The following is a 16807-nucleotide window of genomic DNA, read 5'->3' on the forward strand; positions in this document are numbered from 1 at the left end:
CTCAAGCTCCGTTCAACTTTCACCTTGTCCATTCCATTTTAACGCGGCCAACGATATAAAAGCTCGCGGAAGCGTCGCTTAAAAAGTTTACGAGAATACCGGGCGGGCCTGAACAGCGTTAAGTCAACCTGACGCACCCCCCGAGCTTTTGTTGCCCGTGATAATTTTCTTGGAGCTTCACTCTCCTCGCAAATGGCGAGCATCGTATCTCCCACGATTTAAGCGTTTTTCCGGAGCCCCGCCGCGTGCTCCTTTGATTAACGTCGTGAAGGAAGCCGCTTCCAAGAGCGCTCTTTAAGCGCGGTTTCTCTCAAAATTTATGCAGCTTTCTGTTTATCACAGCAGGGAGCGTTTCTTCAGCCACGCTTTTTCCGTTCGAAAGGAACACCATCGTGGAAAGTCATCAACGACGATTCTGTTGACGCAAATTAAAAAGCCTCGACTCAGACTACATTCTCAGCTTCCTCGCAGATTCCCAGCCCCCGAGTGACATCCCACTGCGAATGCGCCTCGAAGATTCTTCATCCGAAATGTCTATACTCTTCTGTTATTGGAAGACGAAATCTTGAGGACAGCTCGAGCACACTTGACTCAGGATCGCTCGCGATCGAGTGAATTTTTTCTTTGCCCAATCGATCTCTATTTCACCCTCGGTCACTCAAACTCAAGCTTCCATGAACATTATTGGCACCGTATACAGAAATTATATTTCCTTATTTCTCAGACAGCCTTTACGAGTCGAAAGGCAATCATCTTTTGTAAGATTTGGAGAGGACGATGCTGGACTTGATTATGCAAGCAGCAATGGCAAACGTCAGCACCCCTGTTTCCGGCTCTCTCTCCAGGCGATCCTGAACTTTGTATGATTTTATATTTTGTGTGATATTTTATGCTATAGTTTTTTTTCTCCATGTTGTTCTTTTCACCAATTGCATTGTTTTGTTTTTGACTTGAAAAGAAAAAAAAAATATTTTGTTTCGTTTATTTTTTAATTAAAAAAAAGTTTCGGCATTTTATAATTAAATATCAAATATCAAAATATCTTATTGGAGTTTTAGGGATTTTGGTGACGCGATTATTATTTTATTATTTGTGTCATTTACCCACATTTTGAATTTTCATAGTTGGTTAAAAGTTTTTATGTTTTTGTATGAATTACTACATGATTGTGTGGTTTCTAATGACGCTGAAGTTTGCAACGTTGGAGTCCAACGAAATGATCGAAAAAACTCTCCAATAATTCCAGTAATTGTCCAACAATTTTGTTTCGTATCGAATTTGCAATTCGTAGTTTTTCAACTTACATCAACGGTTTGGTGAAATAAAAAATTGCTGAATTAGAAATGTTTCTTTTCGTTAATTTCGTCGGACTCCAACGTTTCAAATTTTTGTATGATCCCGTACGACTCATCACTTGCTTTATTTTATTGTATTTTTACTTACGTTTTGGCTTATTTTTCATTTAATTTTATACTTCATTTTGTTATATGAGTTACGAGTATTTTATTTTATTTTGTTAAATTCCTTTGTAAATGGCTGGAAATGCCGAATGTTGATACCGAGGCAAATATATCCTATCAAATCAAACTTCCTCTGCTTCTCTATTTTACGTTCGTAAGGCGCGACAGCATCAATGGATATTAGACCAAATCCGTATGCCTACACACGTACCATTTCCATCAGGCTCCAGCTCATTTTGCAGTTGCTCGTAGTCCCCGTCAACGTGCCCGCGACCTTTCTCCCCCCGTTCTCTCATTTGCCCTCCTCTCATTCAGCCTCGACCGAGACGAACGCGACTGTGAGGCTTTCCGAAGGGATCACAATTCGAGCGGCCAATTTCCCGAGTCGGGGCGACGGATTCGACTTTGACGCTGTTATACCACGGGCATCAAATGACCAACCTCTTTGTTTATCTTGAACGATCACAGGGGAAAAGCTGACTCGAATAACGGGGGCTGGCGAATATGAAAATGACGACAAAGTCGCCGCGGTCTTGAGCGCGTTTACGACTCTGCGTTGTCGCAATGTTTTTCATACGAAATTAGTGCAGCCACGATGTCTCGCGACTACACAAATTGAGCTTACATCGAGATTCACCCTCAGGTATTGCCCGCAGCTCCACACATTTCACCCCCTCCCTTCCCCGCGTCGTTAGATGAAATGTCGACGATTACACATCGCTGGATAGCCGCAAATTACTCGCGAACATCGGGCTCAATTAATGAAGGTAATTCCGAAAACCGATGAGGGAGTTCCACTTCACGGACAAGCGATTCTGCGATGGATGCTCCTGCGCGCTTTCGTTTCGCGCCAACCAAGTATTTGGCTGAGCCGATAAACTCGCGAAATTGACGATTTTATGCTGACACACGAATTCGTCTTTCGGTATTTTATCGTCGAAACTAACTCGACTTCCCGAAAGGCGAGTTTGCCCGAATGTTTGCAAGTCTGCCCACCTTGGGGCGGCTGAAAAAGGCTCGATTTCCTTAATTTTCCGTGCCCACAATTCTAACTCTAAGAATTGGAAAATTTCCTACAAAAAACGAAGCCGCTGCGGTCCGTGCGAGCGAGTTTTCATTCCAAACACGAATCGATTAGAATTTCGAAGCAGTGTGATCGCACGTGCTTTTTATTCGAAGGCCACTACTCACCGAAGAGCAGTAAAAAAAAACCTCAAAAACGATTCTATATTCGCCTAATTGGTGTAGAATCTTGGAAGGGTTCAACTTTGAGCGTTTGTGCGAATAAGATCGAGGACTGCGAGCCGGAAAATAGGAGCGTTGAATGAGCGACACAATTCGGTCGCATATCGAACTGAATCGAGGGAGGCAGATTTTCATTTGACTTTGGCCCCCGCGCGAATGAAAATCTGAGATCGAGCTCACGCATGTACGGGCGCTGGTCGACTTTGAGGATTAAACAGGAAACCTCGTTCTCGCTCGGTACTTTTATCCTCCTCTCTCGCCCGCTGTTACCAGTCATTGATCCAAGTTCTCGTTTGTGCGAGCGCACTAACGAGATTTCCTGTTGCTCTGTACGATGCAGCATGCAAAGTTGCAGTCGTCTGTGCGAGAGATTATTGGAGCGCGAGTAATATCAAGAGCCTTTCTGATTCGTGTTCGAGGGCTTGTTAACATGTTTCCCCAACGTCGGGAGCATATTTGCTTATCGAAATAACTCATTGCGCTCTAATACGGAAGATATTGTAGCTGAAAATACTCCAGCGGAAAATTTCATTGGGAATTAAGCTCGCAACGTTTTATCGGAAGCGTAGACCTTTGCAGACTTTTCCTCAGTTCTTTCTTGCCGTATGCCTCGAGTCAAAGTTATCAAATTCAACGCTAACAAACCCTCGATGGAAAAAACTCGAGTTAAAAACTCATCGAAATTAATGTGGAAAAAGACTCGCACTCTCGTGTCGTCGATAAGCGAGACGTTGCAGCGGTAGCGATGAAACTTTTGTCTTCAATATTTCAAATGAACAAGAAATATTTTAGTGCCATTTGGTTAGTTCGATTAACGAGTTGAGAGGGTTCCGCGAAATAACGTTGAAGAGCCAGAATTAATTGTACTTTTTTCCAAGGGCCATGAGTTCAATGTTCACAGAGTGAAATCCGTGGGAGCCGAGATAAAAATCCATCGAGTTTGAGAGTAATTAATTTCTGTCCATTAGCACCCTCAGCTCGAGGCTCTCGACGGCATGAATTAATGATTTTGTGATACACACAGCGGTGGACAAGCCTGTCAAAAGAGTATGTGGCAAAACGTCACAGGCACATAGACACGGGCATCTGAAAATTATTTATCGGTCGGAAGGCACGCTCGTCATGGGCTTTTGTGTTGAGCACGAGTACGCGCAATCTCGCCCTCTTTAGAAAGTCATAACGTAGGGATTTGCGAGTCGGCTCTCTTCAGCGGGTTGGCCTCGGTTACATGTGCATAGTAAACCATCCCAGAAATGAATATGACGGACACGTCACACCGGCGTATCTCTCTGTACACGGGGGGCGCAGCATTCCGCATGCTCGGACCCTCATAATCCGTGGGACGTCCGACTCCGCACCCTGAATAATGCGGCAGTTTTTCCGTTTTGTTTTCACCCAGCGTAGTTGTGTCCGGCAATTGCAAATAACACGAAGCAGAGACTCGAGACGGCTAATTTCCGTGGACTCGATCGATAAGCAAGTCTTCAGTTTCCAGCTTCCGAAGATGACAAACGACTGGAATTGAAGGAATTGTAATTTGCCAGAGCTTTTTCAGGAGCTTCCTCGAAATCGTGTCGAAAGTTGGGGGAGAAAGCTTCGGTGCTCCGGGCCGAATGGTCTTGGAGGCTTGCCACAGTTCTTTGGGGGCGTACTGGGGCCGGAAGATCGGATGGGCAGCATTAAAAACTCGGTGATAAAACGTGTTGAGGGGTATTGAGAACGATGGCGTTTTATTCGAGCGTTCTATCCGGCGTTACTTCAAAGTTCTAATCGCCGACGATTGATCGAAGGAAACTGTATCGCGATCTGCTCAATGTTTGCAAAGTTCCAATTATATGCGCAAGCTGTTTTTCCAATAAGGTCAAACCGTCGGCGAGCAGCCCTGCAACGGGAAGTTGAAGCGTCTTTCACGCGCGGCTGCTCCCTCAAACGGAACGTGTGGAACCATCGAGCGCTTGATATCCGAGGAGCGATAATGGCAAGACTGATGAGAATGAAACGGCTTCGAGAAAGGAAAGAAACGTGGACGAGTTTCCTGCGGACACAAGCCGCTAATGAAAGTCTGTGTGCGAGCGGCACAATTGCGAGGAAGAAACACACGAGAAGAAGAAGGACAGGGGAAGAGGGCGAAGGGAAAAAGCGGAGGCTTCGCTCTCTCGAGTTACTTTTATTCGTGCCAATAGTATGGTCTGCCCGGACTGCCTTTTCCCCTTTCCCCGTCGGCGGCGCTGCCACACCGACTATTCTTCCTGAACGCCCTCGCGTCCCACGCTTTTACAACGTATTTATGTGTGTGCAGGGACCTCTCGTAGCGAAAGGACGCAACGAAACATGATTTTATGCACAAAGTGACAAAGCTTGCGATCTTCTCGTCGCAAGAATACGTGGATATTCACACACGTGTGATTTCGTACCGTCGTTTTTACGGCACCCCCTGCTCGTTCCGTTATTTCGATAAATATCACGGCGTAGAAGCACGAAACTCGAGGGAAATATGAACGAATAGCTCGGCTTTGTTTCCCATGAGTTCCTCTTCGTATTTATATGGGAAATGGAAGTGGAAGGAGTTGCGTTAACGGGAGCAGGAATGAAGACGACGCTGAAGTTCGCAACGTTCGAGTCCAACGAATTTGACGATAAAAACATTTGTAATTCGTCAATTTTTCATTTCACGAAATCATCGGTGCAGGTTGAAAAACTGCGAATTGAAAATTCGGTAGGGAACAAAATTGGAGAATTTCTGGAATTGGAGTTTTTTTACATCACTTCGTTGGACTCCAACGTTGCAAACTTCGGCGTCATGAACAGAGGGCTTTCGCTGCTAACACCCCCTTCGTAGGCTGATCACTTTTTACGACGATTTTTCATCGAAAAGTCCACGGGGGATGCACGAGCTGGGATGAAAAACTGCGGTAATTATTGGTCGGATAACTAACCTGTGCATCTGCGAGGATGCGACGCATTAAGGCCAAGGTGGGGTGCGTTGCAGCTCCATCCTCGATGCCAACTCCTTCACCTTCTTTGTTCAAGCTGCTCAAGCTTTTCAGAGCTGCAACAAAGAGATTGAACGAGTCAAATTAATAACGAGGCTCGGCTCTCCGAGCAGGAATGCTGACGCAGTCGTAATTTGAGATAAAAAATGTAACAAAGCTGTTGTTTTTCTCTTTTGTTGCGAGGCGATTGCAAGTCTCGTTGCTCGATGCTTTTCCACACGGAGCTACTCACCTCCGACCCACATTCGATCGAACTAAAAGTTGCAATCTGTTTTCATGCTTTCAGAGTTTTTACTTTTTCGTATAATCGATACCAAGAGAAAAACTTTGCTCCGAAGCGTTCCACCGTAAGAGCCAGATCACTCGCTCCTTCGTCATTCTTTCCCGACGTCACGCGCTTTTTGCCATCACAACAATCAGGCCTAGGAATCGGTGTATGACGAGCCGTTATCAAGCGACGAGTCGTCCTCAGATAGGAAGCCTCCTTCGCCTTTCTCCTCGTCTCTCTATCTTTACTTCCCCCATTCTCAAGGCGCGATTCCAACGTCGCGCGGAGTTAAACGATCCCCAGCCTCGAACTTTCATCCCTCTCAATGGTAGCCTGCCCGAGTCTCGTTCGAGCCACATTATCTCTCCTTCTCGCGGGTGTTTGAACGGGACGATAATTGAATTCCCAAGCGACGTTGCCAAAATCGTAAGTACAGGAGAGAGAGAGAGAGAGGGACGGAGAGATGCGGGAAAGGAATTGTTAGCGAAAGCCTGGCAGAACTTCGTCCAGAAGGGAAGTGCCTCAAAGTGTTATCGACAAGTTCCTAGAGGAGGAAAGATAGCAACCCGACAAATAGTAGAGAGAAGCCAGACGAGCGGGGAACGAGCTTAAACTTATTCCACATTAAATAAACCGGAAAGATATTGAAAATCTCGTTATTCATTCGGCAAGAATAATTAATGTGATTCTCGTGCACAAGCGTCGTTTTCAACCCGAGTAGAGCCGGAGTCCAATCAAAACATCTGAATCGGATTTCATAAGGAGAGCAATTCGCGGTCGATCAGTCGAATTTTCCACCCCGCAACCTTGAACTCCGAGTTGGCGCGAATGAGAATTTTTCATGCTTCTTTTCTCGAGTGTATGGAAATTGAAATTATGACGCTGAAGTTTTCAACGTTGGAGTCCAACGAAATGATCGAAAATAACTCTCCAATAATTCCAGTAATTCTCCTATTTTCTTCCCTGCCTAATTTGCGATTCGTAGTTTTTCAAGCTGCACCAACGATTCGTGAAATAAAAAATTGGTGAATTGCAAACGTTTTTTTCCTTCATTTCGTTGGACTCCAATGTTGGAAACTTCAGCGTCGTTTAAAATTTACAGATTCGAGTCAAGCTCCATAGTTTTTTCAGGCCCCGATGAATCAATCGCGGAGGGCAACAGCGCTGGAATTTTATCACGTACGCGAAGTCCAATAACTGACGTTACACCATCGAATTATTGACGCTGCACTTTTGGGAACGTATAACGTCAGAGAAGGTAAAAAATAAAGATACTCGAGCCGTCCCCACATTGCGGAAAGTTCGAAGGCAAAAACAGCATCCGTAGGAAGCACCGCTTAATTCCTCAACGCGATCGGATTAATCGTCAAGTATTTACGTCCATAATAACACATATAGAAACGGAAGGACTGTTCCACTGGGTCGAAGCATGCACTTAGAGTAGCCTACATATTCCGCTTTTCTGATAAGCCCCGAATAGGTTTGTTCATTAGTTCGAAAGCGTTGTGTTAAGGTGGGACGCACCTGGGGCAGTTATGGTTATCGATGTCACGAGCGCCGTGCACCTTGTGTACGGGGAGCCCGGAATTGCTTCAGTTTCTCACGAAGATATTCAAGAAATTGTGTAATAAAATAGCGAAGGCAGAGGGAAAGAAAAAGAAGAAAAAAGCAGCAGTGAAAAAAGCCTTCGTACGAAAGCATCTGATGATCAAAATTGAAATACCACAGCACGAAAGCCTCGATGTACATTCACCGCTTGCCTACCCCTTAAATGAACATACGAGTACTACATGCAGGACCTACATTTATGTACAATATGCAATGTATGTCTTACATGTACGATCAAATATTAAGAGACTTTTTGCACATGCTCTTGGAAAAGTGTTACACATATATTTCCAAAATACATATGTATCAGGCACGTCTGCTCGTGTGTGTACTGCGTACATCGAAGATTCGTCGGCTCCAGTGAGCACCCAAGAGAAAAGCAGGCATGTAATCCCCTGCACATAATATACGTGCCGATATAGTTGCATAGAGCTCCGCGTATGTGGATCGTATTACAGAGGAAAGTGTAGTACATGGAAAAAGGAGGGCGTGAGTCGTCGGAGCACGGAAGTTAGGCGAGGTTAGCATGATATATGGGGATATTCCAATATTACGTCCGCTAACATATAGCCCTGTACGTGTGTGTGTGTGTGTGTGTGTGCTTTCTCGACTCCCGCGAGACTTCCGATGCACCCAAACCACATGATTCTTTACGGCCGCATATTCTCCCTGGAGACGCGGATGTGTGTGTGTGTGTCGGGACTCTGAACACACTTTTTTTTCGGCCTGCGCTTGTGCGCAATTTATATAGATCCGCGTGAAAGTAGGTGAAAGCAAAGTGCAGCTTCGATTATTGAAGAGCTCCGACGAAGGAACTTTGGCGTTGAGGTTGTTGCTTCAAATTTTTGAGGTCTAGAAAAATGTTTCTATTTGCTGACGCGAATATGTCTCATGAGTGACACGAGTGACACTCAGATATCGATGGAACGTTCGATGCAAGAATGTCACAGACCGTTTTTTTGCCTGTCGTACATAGTAAAATTTGAGACAACTGCTTTCGGCATCAAAATTGCTGTGCACTTTGGTGAAATGTAATAGAACGGTGATGTACAACAGGGCTGCTACAAAACAGCAAATTTTTCTATGTGTTCATCCGAAATATTCGTATGAAAGTCTCTCCGTGCAGCCTCTAAAAAGATTTAGGAACAACCTTAAAGCAGCTTCGACGAAATTCGAAGACTCGGGGAACTGCGCTGTCCGGTTAACGGCTCGTGAGAATCCACTAAATAAATTAGTCTCCTCGCAATTCCATTATGATCGGTAACTTTCGTTCTGTATATTATTTGCGGAAACTTACCTTCCTCGTAGGGCTGAGCACGCTTGGCAAAAGCCCTCGAGAATACTCCGGCTCGTGATTTAGCAGCATCCTCTATCACCGCGCTCATATCGCTTATTTCTCACTATTTATCAGTTTTTCTTTTAGTTTTTTATTCCCTCTGTACTCGCGAAGGTTGAAGACACTCGCGGGATCAAAGCTTCGACGAATGCTCCCGTAGCCGAATCATATCTGGAGAACAAGTAGCGCGTGAAAGTATCGTAGTTTTTTCAGTCATGTAACCGTGGATGAAAATGCTCCTTTTTACGTCTTCAGTTTCAGGGATTCGTGTGAGATTGAAAACAGGAAAACGACAGGAATTTTGATCTCGAGCTACAATCAAATATTCTTCAGCATCCAACGAATATTTTCTCACTCGGAAATGCAATATATTTGGAAAAGCACAATAAAATGAATGTTTCAAAGGCGCTGATAAAATATGTGCGAAGCAGGTTTATTGGAGAGATTCAGTTTCCTCAGCCGGAGGTGGAACGCATATCCGATATCAAATTTATCTCGCATTTTCAATGCTCCCGTATAACTCGCTGGAATACGCAATCCCCCTACTGTTTTCACCGAAGAAAATTTATCGAAGTGTATTGTTTCCACGTGCGAAATTCCTCATTGAAGTGAAACAATGGACTGGAGAAAATGGGTTGCTGCTAACCTCCTGCACAGCATGGAGCAGTTACATCGAATCTTGGAGCACCTATTTCACTGGTGAAACGTCACTTCCTCATTCGCAGCGATCCTGGCAGTATGGGGGAAGCTCTTCGTTGTTGGAACTCAAACTCATTTGGGAAATATGATGAATTGGATTCCCATGTCGATCGGTCATCAAGGACTTCGAGTCCTGAGGGCCGAGAACAGTTCATAGCTCAACGCCAGGCACACACACCGTTGCCGGGTTCGTCTCAACACCAGATATCAATGGCTGGCAGAGCCAAGTCCGAAAATCAGATGATGAAAGCCCACCAGTCAAATACAGCGATCCAGTGTCGTTGTAAATTGAATACAGAAACGCGAGGGATGCAAAATGAACGTACGCAGGAGTGGACTTTGTATATAATTTTGTCGAAACGTTTGTCGTCATAGCAGGAGTTCTAAGGATATTCCTGCTGTGTGTTCTGACGATTGTCATCAACTGCAGAAGGCCCTTAAAGGCTCCGAAGCTGACAAGGAACATCACTTTGGTGTCCCCCTCCGATTTTCTTGAAACTGCTGTATGTGAAAGAGCATTCGAAAGTAAGAGACACGTATTTTTTTTTATCGGCGGAAAAAACGGTTTTAAGGGGTGAAACCACCCTTGAAAGTAAGGCATGTCAGGGGGTGATTTTGCAGTTTCACCAGCAAGCACTCAACTGATTTTGATAAAACCAAAACCAAAATGTTTCTTATCTGAAGTGATGAAAAGTTCACCCTGTGCACGAAAAAAAAAAAAAAAAACAGGGGGTTAACCACCCTTACATTCTTATATATCTCACGCCACAATAAAAAGGAACGAATATGAAGGAATGAAACGGGTTCTATTTCCATGAAAACATGAAAATAAAGTTCACGTGTTTTTGCATTTTTGCAAAATAGCAGTCTTAAGGGGGTGAACTACCCCTTTTTTGAATTTTCGTACCGTAGGTGGTTTATTTCTGTTTTACATGTTTTTGCTGATTCGAAATATTATAATAGTTTCGAATCAAGATTTTCTGACGTATCGAAGTCAATACAAGACTCTGAATGGGTGAATCTCCCCCACTCGATTTTCCTCTTTATTCGCTATTTCAAAATTTCTCCCTGCATTTCGTTCAATTTGGTTGCTCTGCATCGAAATTACAAATTTAATAATTTTAGGAACATATAAAACTCGTATTGACCTGGATGGTGTCGGTTTGGCGGGGGGGGGGGGGGGGGGGGGGGGGGGGGAAGTTCTCACAACTACTTTTTCGGTGATCATAGAAAGCTTGTAAACTGCACGTAAATGAATAGGTACCATGCTACAGATAAAAATGCCTCTATAAAACACTTTCATAACTTTGGCGGAAAAATAGAGGCGTAGACATATGATCCCGGTGTTTGTGCTAGATAAAAATGTTATCAAGTAGTTATGATCACCTGATATTTTTGGCATTCTCACACACCGAATAACATTAGTCATTCCGAATATTCTTGAGTCATGCATCAGATAAAAACGTTATCAGGCATCGTGAGATTAATAAATATTTTTTTCTTTCGATACTTATTTTCGAAGGCGGTAACCATTAGCATTGTACTAGTGCATTTTTGAGTGAGCTCCAAATCGTGCGTGCTTTTTCTGTGCTTTTGGTGTATTGTGCCTACTACTTTTACCAGCATGAAAGTCAACCCAATCAACGTTATCAAATTGTTACTGGCTACATTTGAAGCTATGAACATTGCACAAACTCCTGTTAATAATGCAGAAATAGAGATGAAGGAGAATTTCGAAAAAATTTTAATCGATTCTATGCAAGATTACAACGGGATTGAGATGATACAGGAAGAAACTCTTGATTTTCAAGAACCATTTAAAGAGTTCGAAGCAATTGCTGTTGAAGATATGATATGGCAAAAGGATGATGATGTCGATTCCGACGCTTGTTCTGGTGACGATGAGCTGAGCTATGATTATAAAAAAAAAGCTGTTGAATATTGGAGATCTGGTAAAAAAAAGAATTACAGTGTTGAAACCGTCAAACAAAAATACAAATCTGTAAAATCCATACGGCAGTTACGACGCTGGGCACAACAACTGAACAAGGGTGGTACATATAAAGAAAAACTTGCTCGAATTTCTGAATACACATTACGGAATATGAAAACTGCTGTAGACGCGGGTGTCATTGTTCATGATATTGACCTTCGAAAGTGGGCTCTACAGGCACAGAAAGAAATAGGCCATGAAGATATACGATTCAAAGCTTCTCATAACTGGCTATGGAAATTTAAGAAATCGCATCGCATTGTTTCCAGAAAAATTAATAAATTTATAACGAGAAAAACTGTGGAGGAAGAAGCGCTTCTGCAAACAAATGCGGACAAATTTGTTCAAGATGTTAAATTACTAATAGAAAAGTATGGGTCAAGTAATGTATATAATTCGGACCAAAGCGGTTTTCAACTGGAAATCCATTCAGCACGAACTTTAGCGATGGAAGGATCGAAAAAAGTTGAATGCGTTGTACAATCAGTGTCTTCAACGACCCATAGCTACACGATTCAGCCAACAATAAATGCCAACGGGAAACTACTTTCTCCACTTTTCATAGTATTAAAGGAGGCAAAAGGTGAATTTGGACCGAGAGTAACGAACGAATTGTTTAAGCCAGATAACGTCATAGTAACAGCATCGAAATCTGGGAAACTTACTTCCGGTGCGTATTATCGTTAAGGGTGCATCAACTTTTTCCAAAATATAGTTATAAATATATAATTTGTTATATGTTTACAGATCATTTTAAAATTTGGATGGAAAAAGTTTTTTTTCCGAATGTTGGAAGTGACAATGTATTACTGATTGATTCCTGGAGTGGACACTGCCCCAAAGTTGTACGTGAAGCCACCCCTCATGATAAAAAAATCATCACAATGATTATCCCAAAAGGTACAACTGGAAAAATTCAACCGCTTGATGTATTTGGATTCAGGATATGGAAAAATTTTGTACGACATTTTTCAGATAGTGTTCTATTAGTGGATGCTGATATAAATTTACATTTGAGGAATAATATAATCAAACTGCAATCTTTGGCCCACAATCAATTGTCATCTCCACGCTATATCAATCTTTTCAAATATTCATGGTTTAAAAGTAATTATATTACGGAAAAACCGGAATATTTCGAAAATCCTGTTGATTTTGGGTTCGGTCAATCAAAAACACACTGTGAAATACCTGGTTGCAATAATATAGCGATTATAAAATGTGCATGGTGCAAAAAATCTTTGTGTTTGAAACATTTTTTTGATGAATATCATTATTGTACAACGTATGAGCCATAATTGCTGGAAATGATAGGTTTTATTATATTTTATTTCGATATATGTACTTATCTAATAAAATCCGATTCTATACTATGAGACGGTTAATGAATTGTTAATGTGTATTGAAGTTTCATTTAAAAAATGTTCGTTAGTAAACAAGATCAACAGCATAGACTTATTCAGACTTCAAAGTTGAATCGTAGTAAATATCAAATGGCTCCCCTCCTCCTTCCCTTGCCCGCCAAGATTGAGGTCAATACGATCATTATACGTTCCTAAAATTATTGAATTCGTAATTTCGATGCAGAGCAACCAAATTGAACGAAATGCAGGGAGAAATTTTGAAATAGCGAATAAAGAGGAAAATCGAGTGGGGGAGATTCACACTTTCAGAGTCTTGTATTGACTTTGATACCTCAGAAAATCTTGATTCGAAATTATTATAATATTTCGAATCAGCAAAAACATGTAAAACAGAAATAAGCCACATACAGTACGAAAATTCAAAAAAGGGGTAGTTTACCCCCTTAAGACTGCTATTTTGCAAAAATGCAAAAACATGTGAACTTTATTTTCATGTTTTCATGGAAATAGAACCCGTTTCATTCCATCATATTCGTTCCTTTTCATTGTGGCGTGAGAAATATAAGAATGTAAGGGTGGTTAACCCCCTGTTTTTTTTTTTTTTTTTCGTGCACAGGGTGAACTTTTCATCACTTCAGATAAGAAACATTTTGGTTTTGGTTTTATCAAAATCTGTTGAGTGCTTGCTGGTGAAACTGCAAAATCACCCCCTGACATGCCTTACTTTCAAGGGTGGTTTCACCCCTTAAAACCGTTTTTCCGCCGATAAAAAAAAATACGTGTCTCTTACTTTCGAATGCTCTTTCACATACAGCAGTTTCAAGAAAATCGGAGGGGGACACCAAAGTGATGTTCCTTGTGAGAGGGGAGCCCATCCAAGAGGAAAGCCTCCTGGAAGCACTTAAGGAGTTTCGGTACAAAAGTCTAAATATTAAGAAATTGATCAAATTTGGTGATAATGTTCTTCAACATCAAGTGCGAAGACACAAATTTTTTCAAAATTTTCTTCTACTTAGTTATCGAGTAATTACGCATTAAAGCAGATTTCTTATGCCCGGAATGTATACCTATTTATATGGAAACGCTATGCTTATACACGTCAACTTTAGTGATCAATTACTCGATAACTGTGTAGAAGAAAAATCTTAAAAAATTTATATTGTCAAATTTGGCACTAAAGAATATGTTCACCAAATTTTATAAAATTTTGAACTTTTTGAAATTTTTTATGCTTTTAGCATGGTTTAGCATGGCAACATTGTATCGCCTGTACCGAAACTCCTTAAACTTCGTTTCCAACGACCTGTAAGCTTTTCACATCGTTCGCAAACATGCCATCGCGACGACAGAGAACTTGCGATAGGAAGTTGCGAAGGAGGGTGTCCGACTGGTCACTTTTCCCCGTTACCAATGCGTCAAACCCTCCTGGAAAAACTTTCTCCGCTTCCTGCTCTTTTCTCCGTTTCACCTGGTATTATGTCACGCGTGTTATCGAAGCGTCGGGCGAGCCTTTTCCCACGAGATATTTTCCCACACTCGGGCATCGCGTCCGGGAAGAACACTAAGAGTAGTATGACGCTGCTGACATTTATTTTCGCTCGTTCATCCCGCCTTCGATACGAACAAGGAAGGACGAGGGGTTTCTCCAAAATGACACTTGCGCAAATTCCTGAGAAAATAATTTTCGTCTCGAGCCTCGAAAATATGGATTTCCGCATGATTTTCGTGGCACGATGAGACTGGAAGGAAAAGTATATTAGCAACGGGACAGCGCCGTCTCGGGGAAGAAACGCCGCGAGATTGTGTCTCCAGCGGCAAATTGGAAGAGCAAGAAAGAGCGAGAGATCAACGGATCTCGTCGGATGCGCAAAGATAAAGAGGGAAAAAGGACGTTTCACTGGTAGCGCCTCCCATCGCAATTTCGGGCTGTGCAACCGACGCTTCTAGGGAATGATAATTCGTCTTTGAGATGGCGGAAAGTCGCCTCCGAATCCAAGTGTAGGAGATCTCCTCCGGCGCAGATAAAACCCCTCGAGACTGTGTGTACAACGGGAGCCAGCAAAACGTGTAATACTCGAGTTTTCACGACGCCTATTTTCCCGTATATGTGGAGAACGCGATGATACATGTGTGCATGTGTACATTGGGTTATGCCAACAAAGTTAGCTCTTACAGGAGGTTTCTCAGTGCGAAATATGGCTCATTTATATATCTGCACGTATATAGAAAAGTGTTGGAACACCCTGCTCTCCTTTTCTTTATCTCTCTTCCTCTCTTTCGTCTACCCTAGATTTATATGCAAATATAACGAGAAGGAATACACGTACATTTCCTTTCACGCAGCCCACTATATTCCCCCTGAAGTTAAGTTTGACTAACTTCCCTCGCAGCAGCAGCAGCAGCAGCACTGAAAGCGAGGCGCAGTACACGCACGGTTGCTGCTAGTTTTTCCTTGAGGACTTTTGCCTCGCACTCGTCCTCGCAATAACAGACACTCCGGGTGTGCACAAACGATATGAATATATTGCCGGTAGGAGTGTGCACGATATTCATTGTTTATGAGTGTGCACCTTAAATCCTCGGACTTTTCAGCAGCTCGAAATGCTCGGCTGTCTCGTAAGGCTGCTGCCTTAAGAGTCATCGAGCTCACGTGATAAACTCAAAATCGACGGTGGCGCCAATCGACAGCCGGAATCGGCTAATTATAAATCACATTTTTTCACGTTTTTTATATCCCCGACGAAATTCGGTAGAAACGGATTTTAGTTTGATTTTTGGACACTCGATGACGCTCAAGTTCCCTCGATCGTTTTTGGGGAAGAGTAAGCAAGCGCAGGTAATTTAAAAATATGATGCAGCACTGAAAAATCGCTCGCTCGAGAGCGCATCAACTTTTCTCTAGCAATTACTCTCAATGGAGCTGGGTAACTAACTGCTCTAACCTGGCTACTTTGGGTGACTGCTCTTTCTGTAAAATCATACAACTAGGAAGAACATGCTTGTACCCATGTAGCCTGGACACGTGTTCTTTGAAGTCCAGAACAATACGAGTCGCCTAATGAACGCCGAGGGAAACTTATCTCTGGTAAACTCATGAAAAAGCAGCCAGTCACCGGGCTTCATTATTCTTTGACGATTGCGGTTTCTGGCAAAGAGAAAGGATGAAAGTCGATGGGTTTTTACTAGTTCCTGTTTCGTTCGGAGTATCCTATATTTCGGAAAGCTCCCGACGTCTAAATATATTAAGAGCGCTGTACGTGCTCGTACGCAGACATACGCAACGATTAAAACGGCAGTGCGAGTTCGCAGTGGCGAAGCGGGTTAATATGCACTCTAAACCCGGAAGGCATATAAACGAGAAGTGTTGAGCGTGTTCTCGAGAGATGAGAGAAACGGACTTTTCGTCTACGCGCGCCTACCGAAGGGGGAGCCCGCGCGCGATGAGTGCAGAAACCGCGCCGAGTGACTTTTGGCTCGACGTTTCGTGCGCGCGAGCCCGCAGAGATCGGGAGGTGAGGATAAAGCCGAGGGCGAGAGAGACAGGGAAATGGGTAATTGAGGCTTTCGCGATAAAGAAGAAGAGAGAGGCCGGAGGAGGGAGAGAGAACGCTCCAAAGTGAAATAGGAAGCTAGGAAGAAACGAGAGTCGAAGGTGGAACGTTGCCAGAACCATCCGACGCTCGCTCTCCGCTCCCTTCCTCCATCTCGTTCCTCTCCCTTCCGTATACACGTCACACGGTTTTCCAACAGCGGAAATTATTCATGACGCCACCTGACGTTGCGACCCGGTTGGTTCCTGAACAGCTGCCTAATCAGCAAAGTCTCTTCGCTTGATGTGCGT

The 16807-nt window shown here is 43.1% G+C and overlaps 1 protein-coding gene across 11 annotated transcripts in view; it reads right to left on the reverse strand.

Moving 5' to 3' along the window:
- The window catches only part of Liprin-gamma (liprin protein kazrin), a 125749-nt gene that overhangs the window by 44491 nt on the left and 64451 nt on the right, over positions 1-16807 (reverse strand). For 9 of the 11 annotated variants that reach the window (XM_043413591.1, XM_043413590.1, XM_043413593.1 and 6 more), the window contains exons 2-3: positions 8872-9081; positions 5642-5754 (exon numbers count right to left, since the gene is read on the reverse strand). The exons of 1 other annotated variant lie outside the window; for it this stretch is intronic. In XM_043413591.1, the coding sequence (XP_043269526.1) occupies positions 5642-5754; positions 8872-8959 (201 nt within the window). In that variant the 5' untranslated portion in view covers positions 8960-9081. The remainder of the gene's footprint in view (positions 1-5641; positions 5755-8871; positions 9082-16807) is intronic. One more of the 11 variants, XM_043413596.1, reaches the window with a different exon arrangement.

This window comes from Venturia canescens, chromosome 3, assembly GCF_019457755.1.
Source record: "Venturia canescens isolate UGA chromosome 3, ASM1945775v1, whole genome shotgun sequence".
NCBI classification, from domain to species: Eukaryota; Metazoa; Arthropoda; class Insecta; order Hymenoptera; family Ichneumonidae; genus Venturia; species Venturia canescens.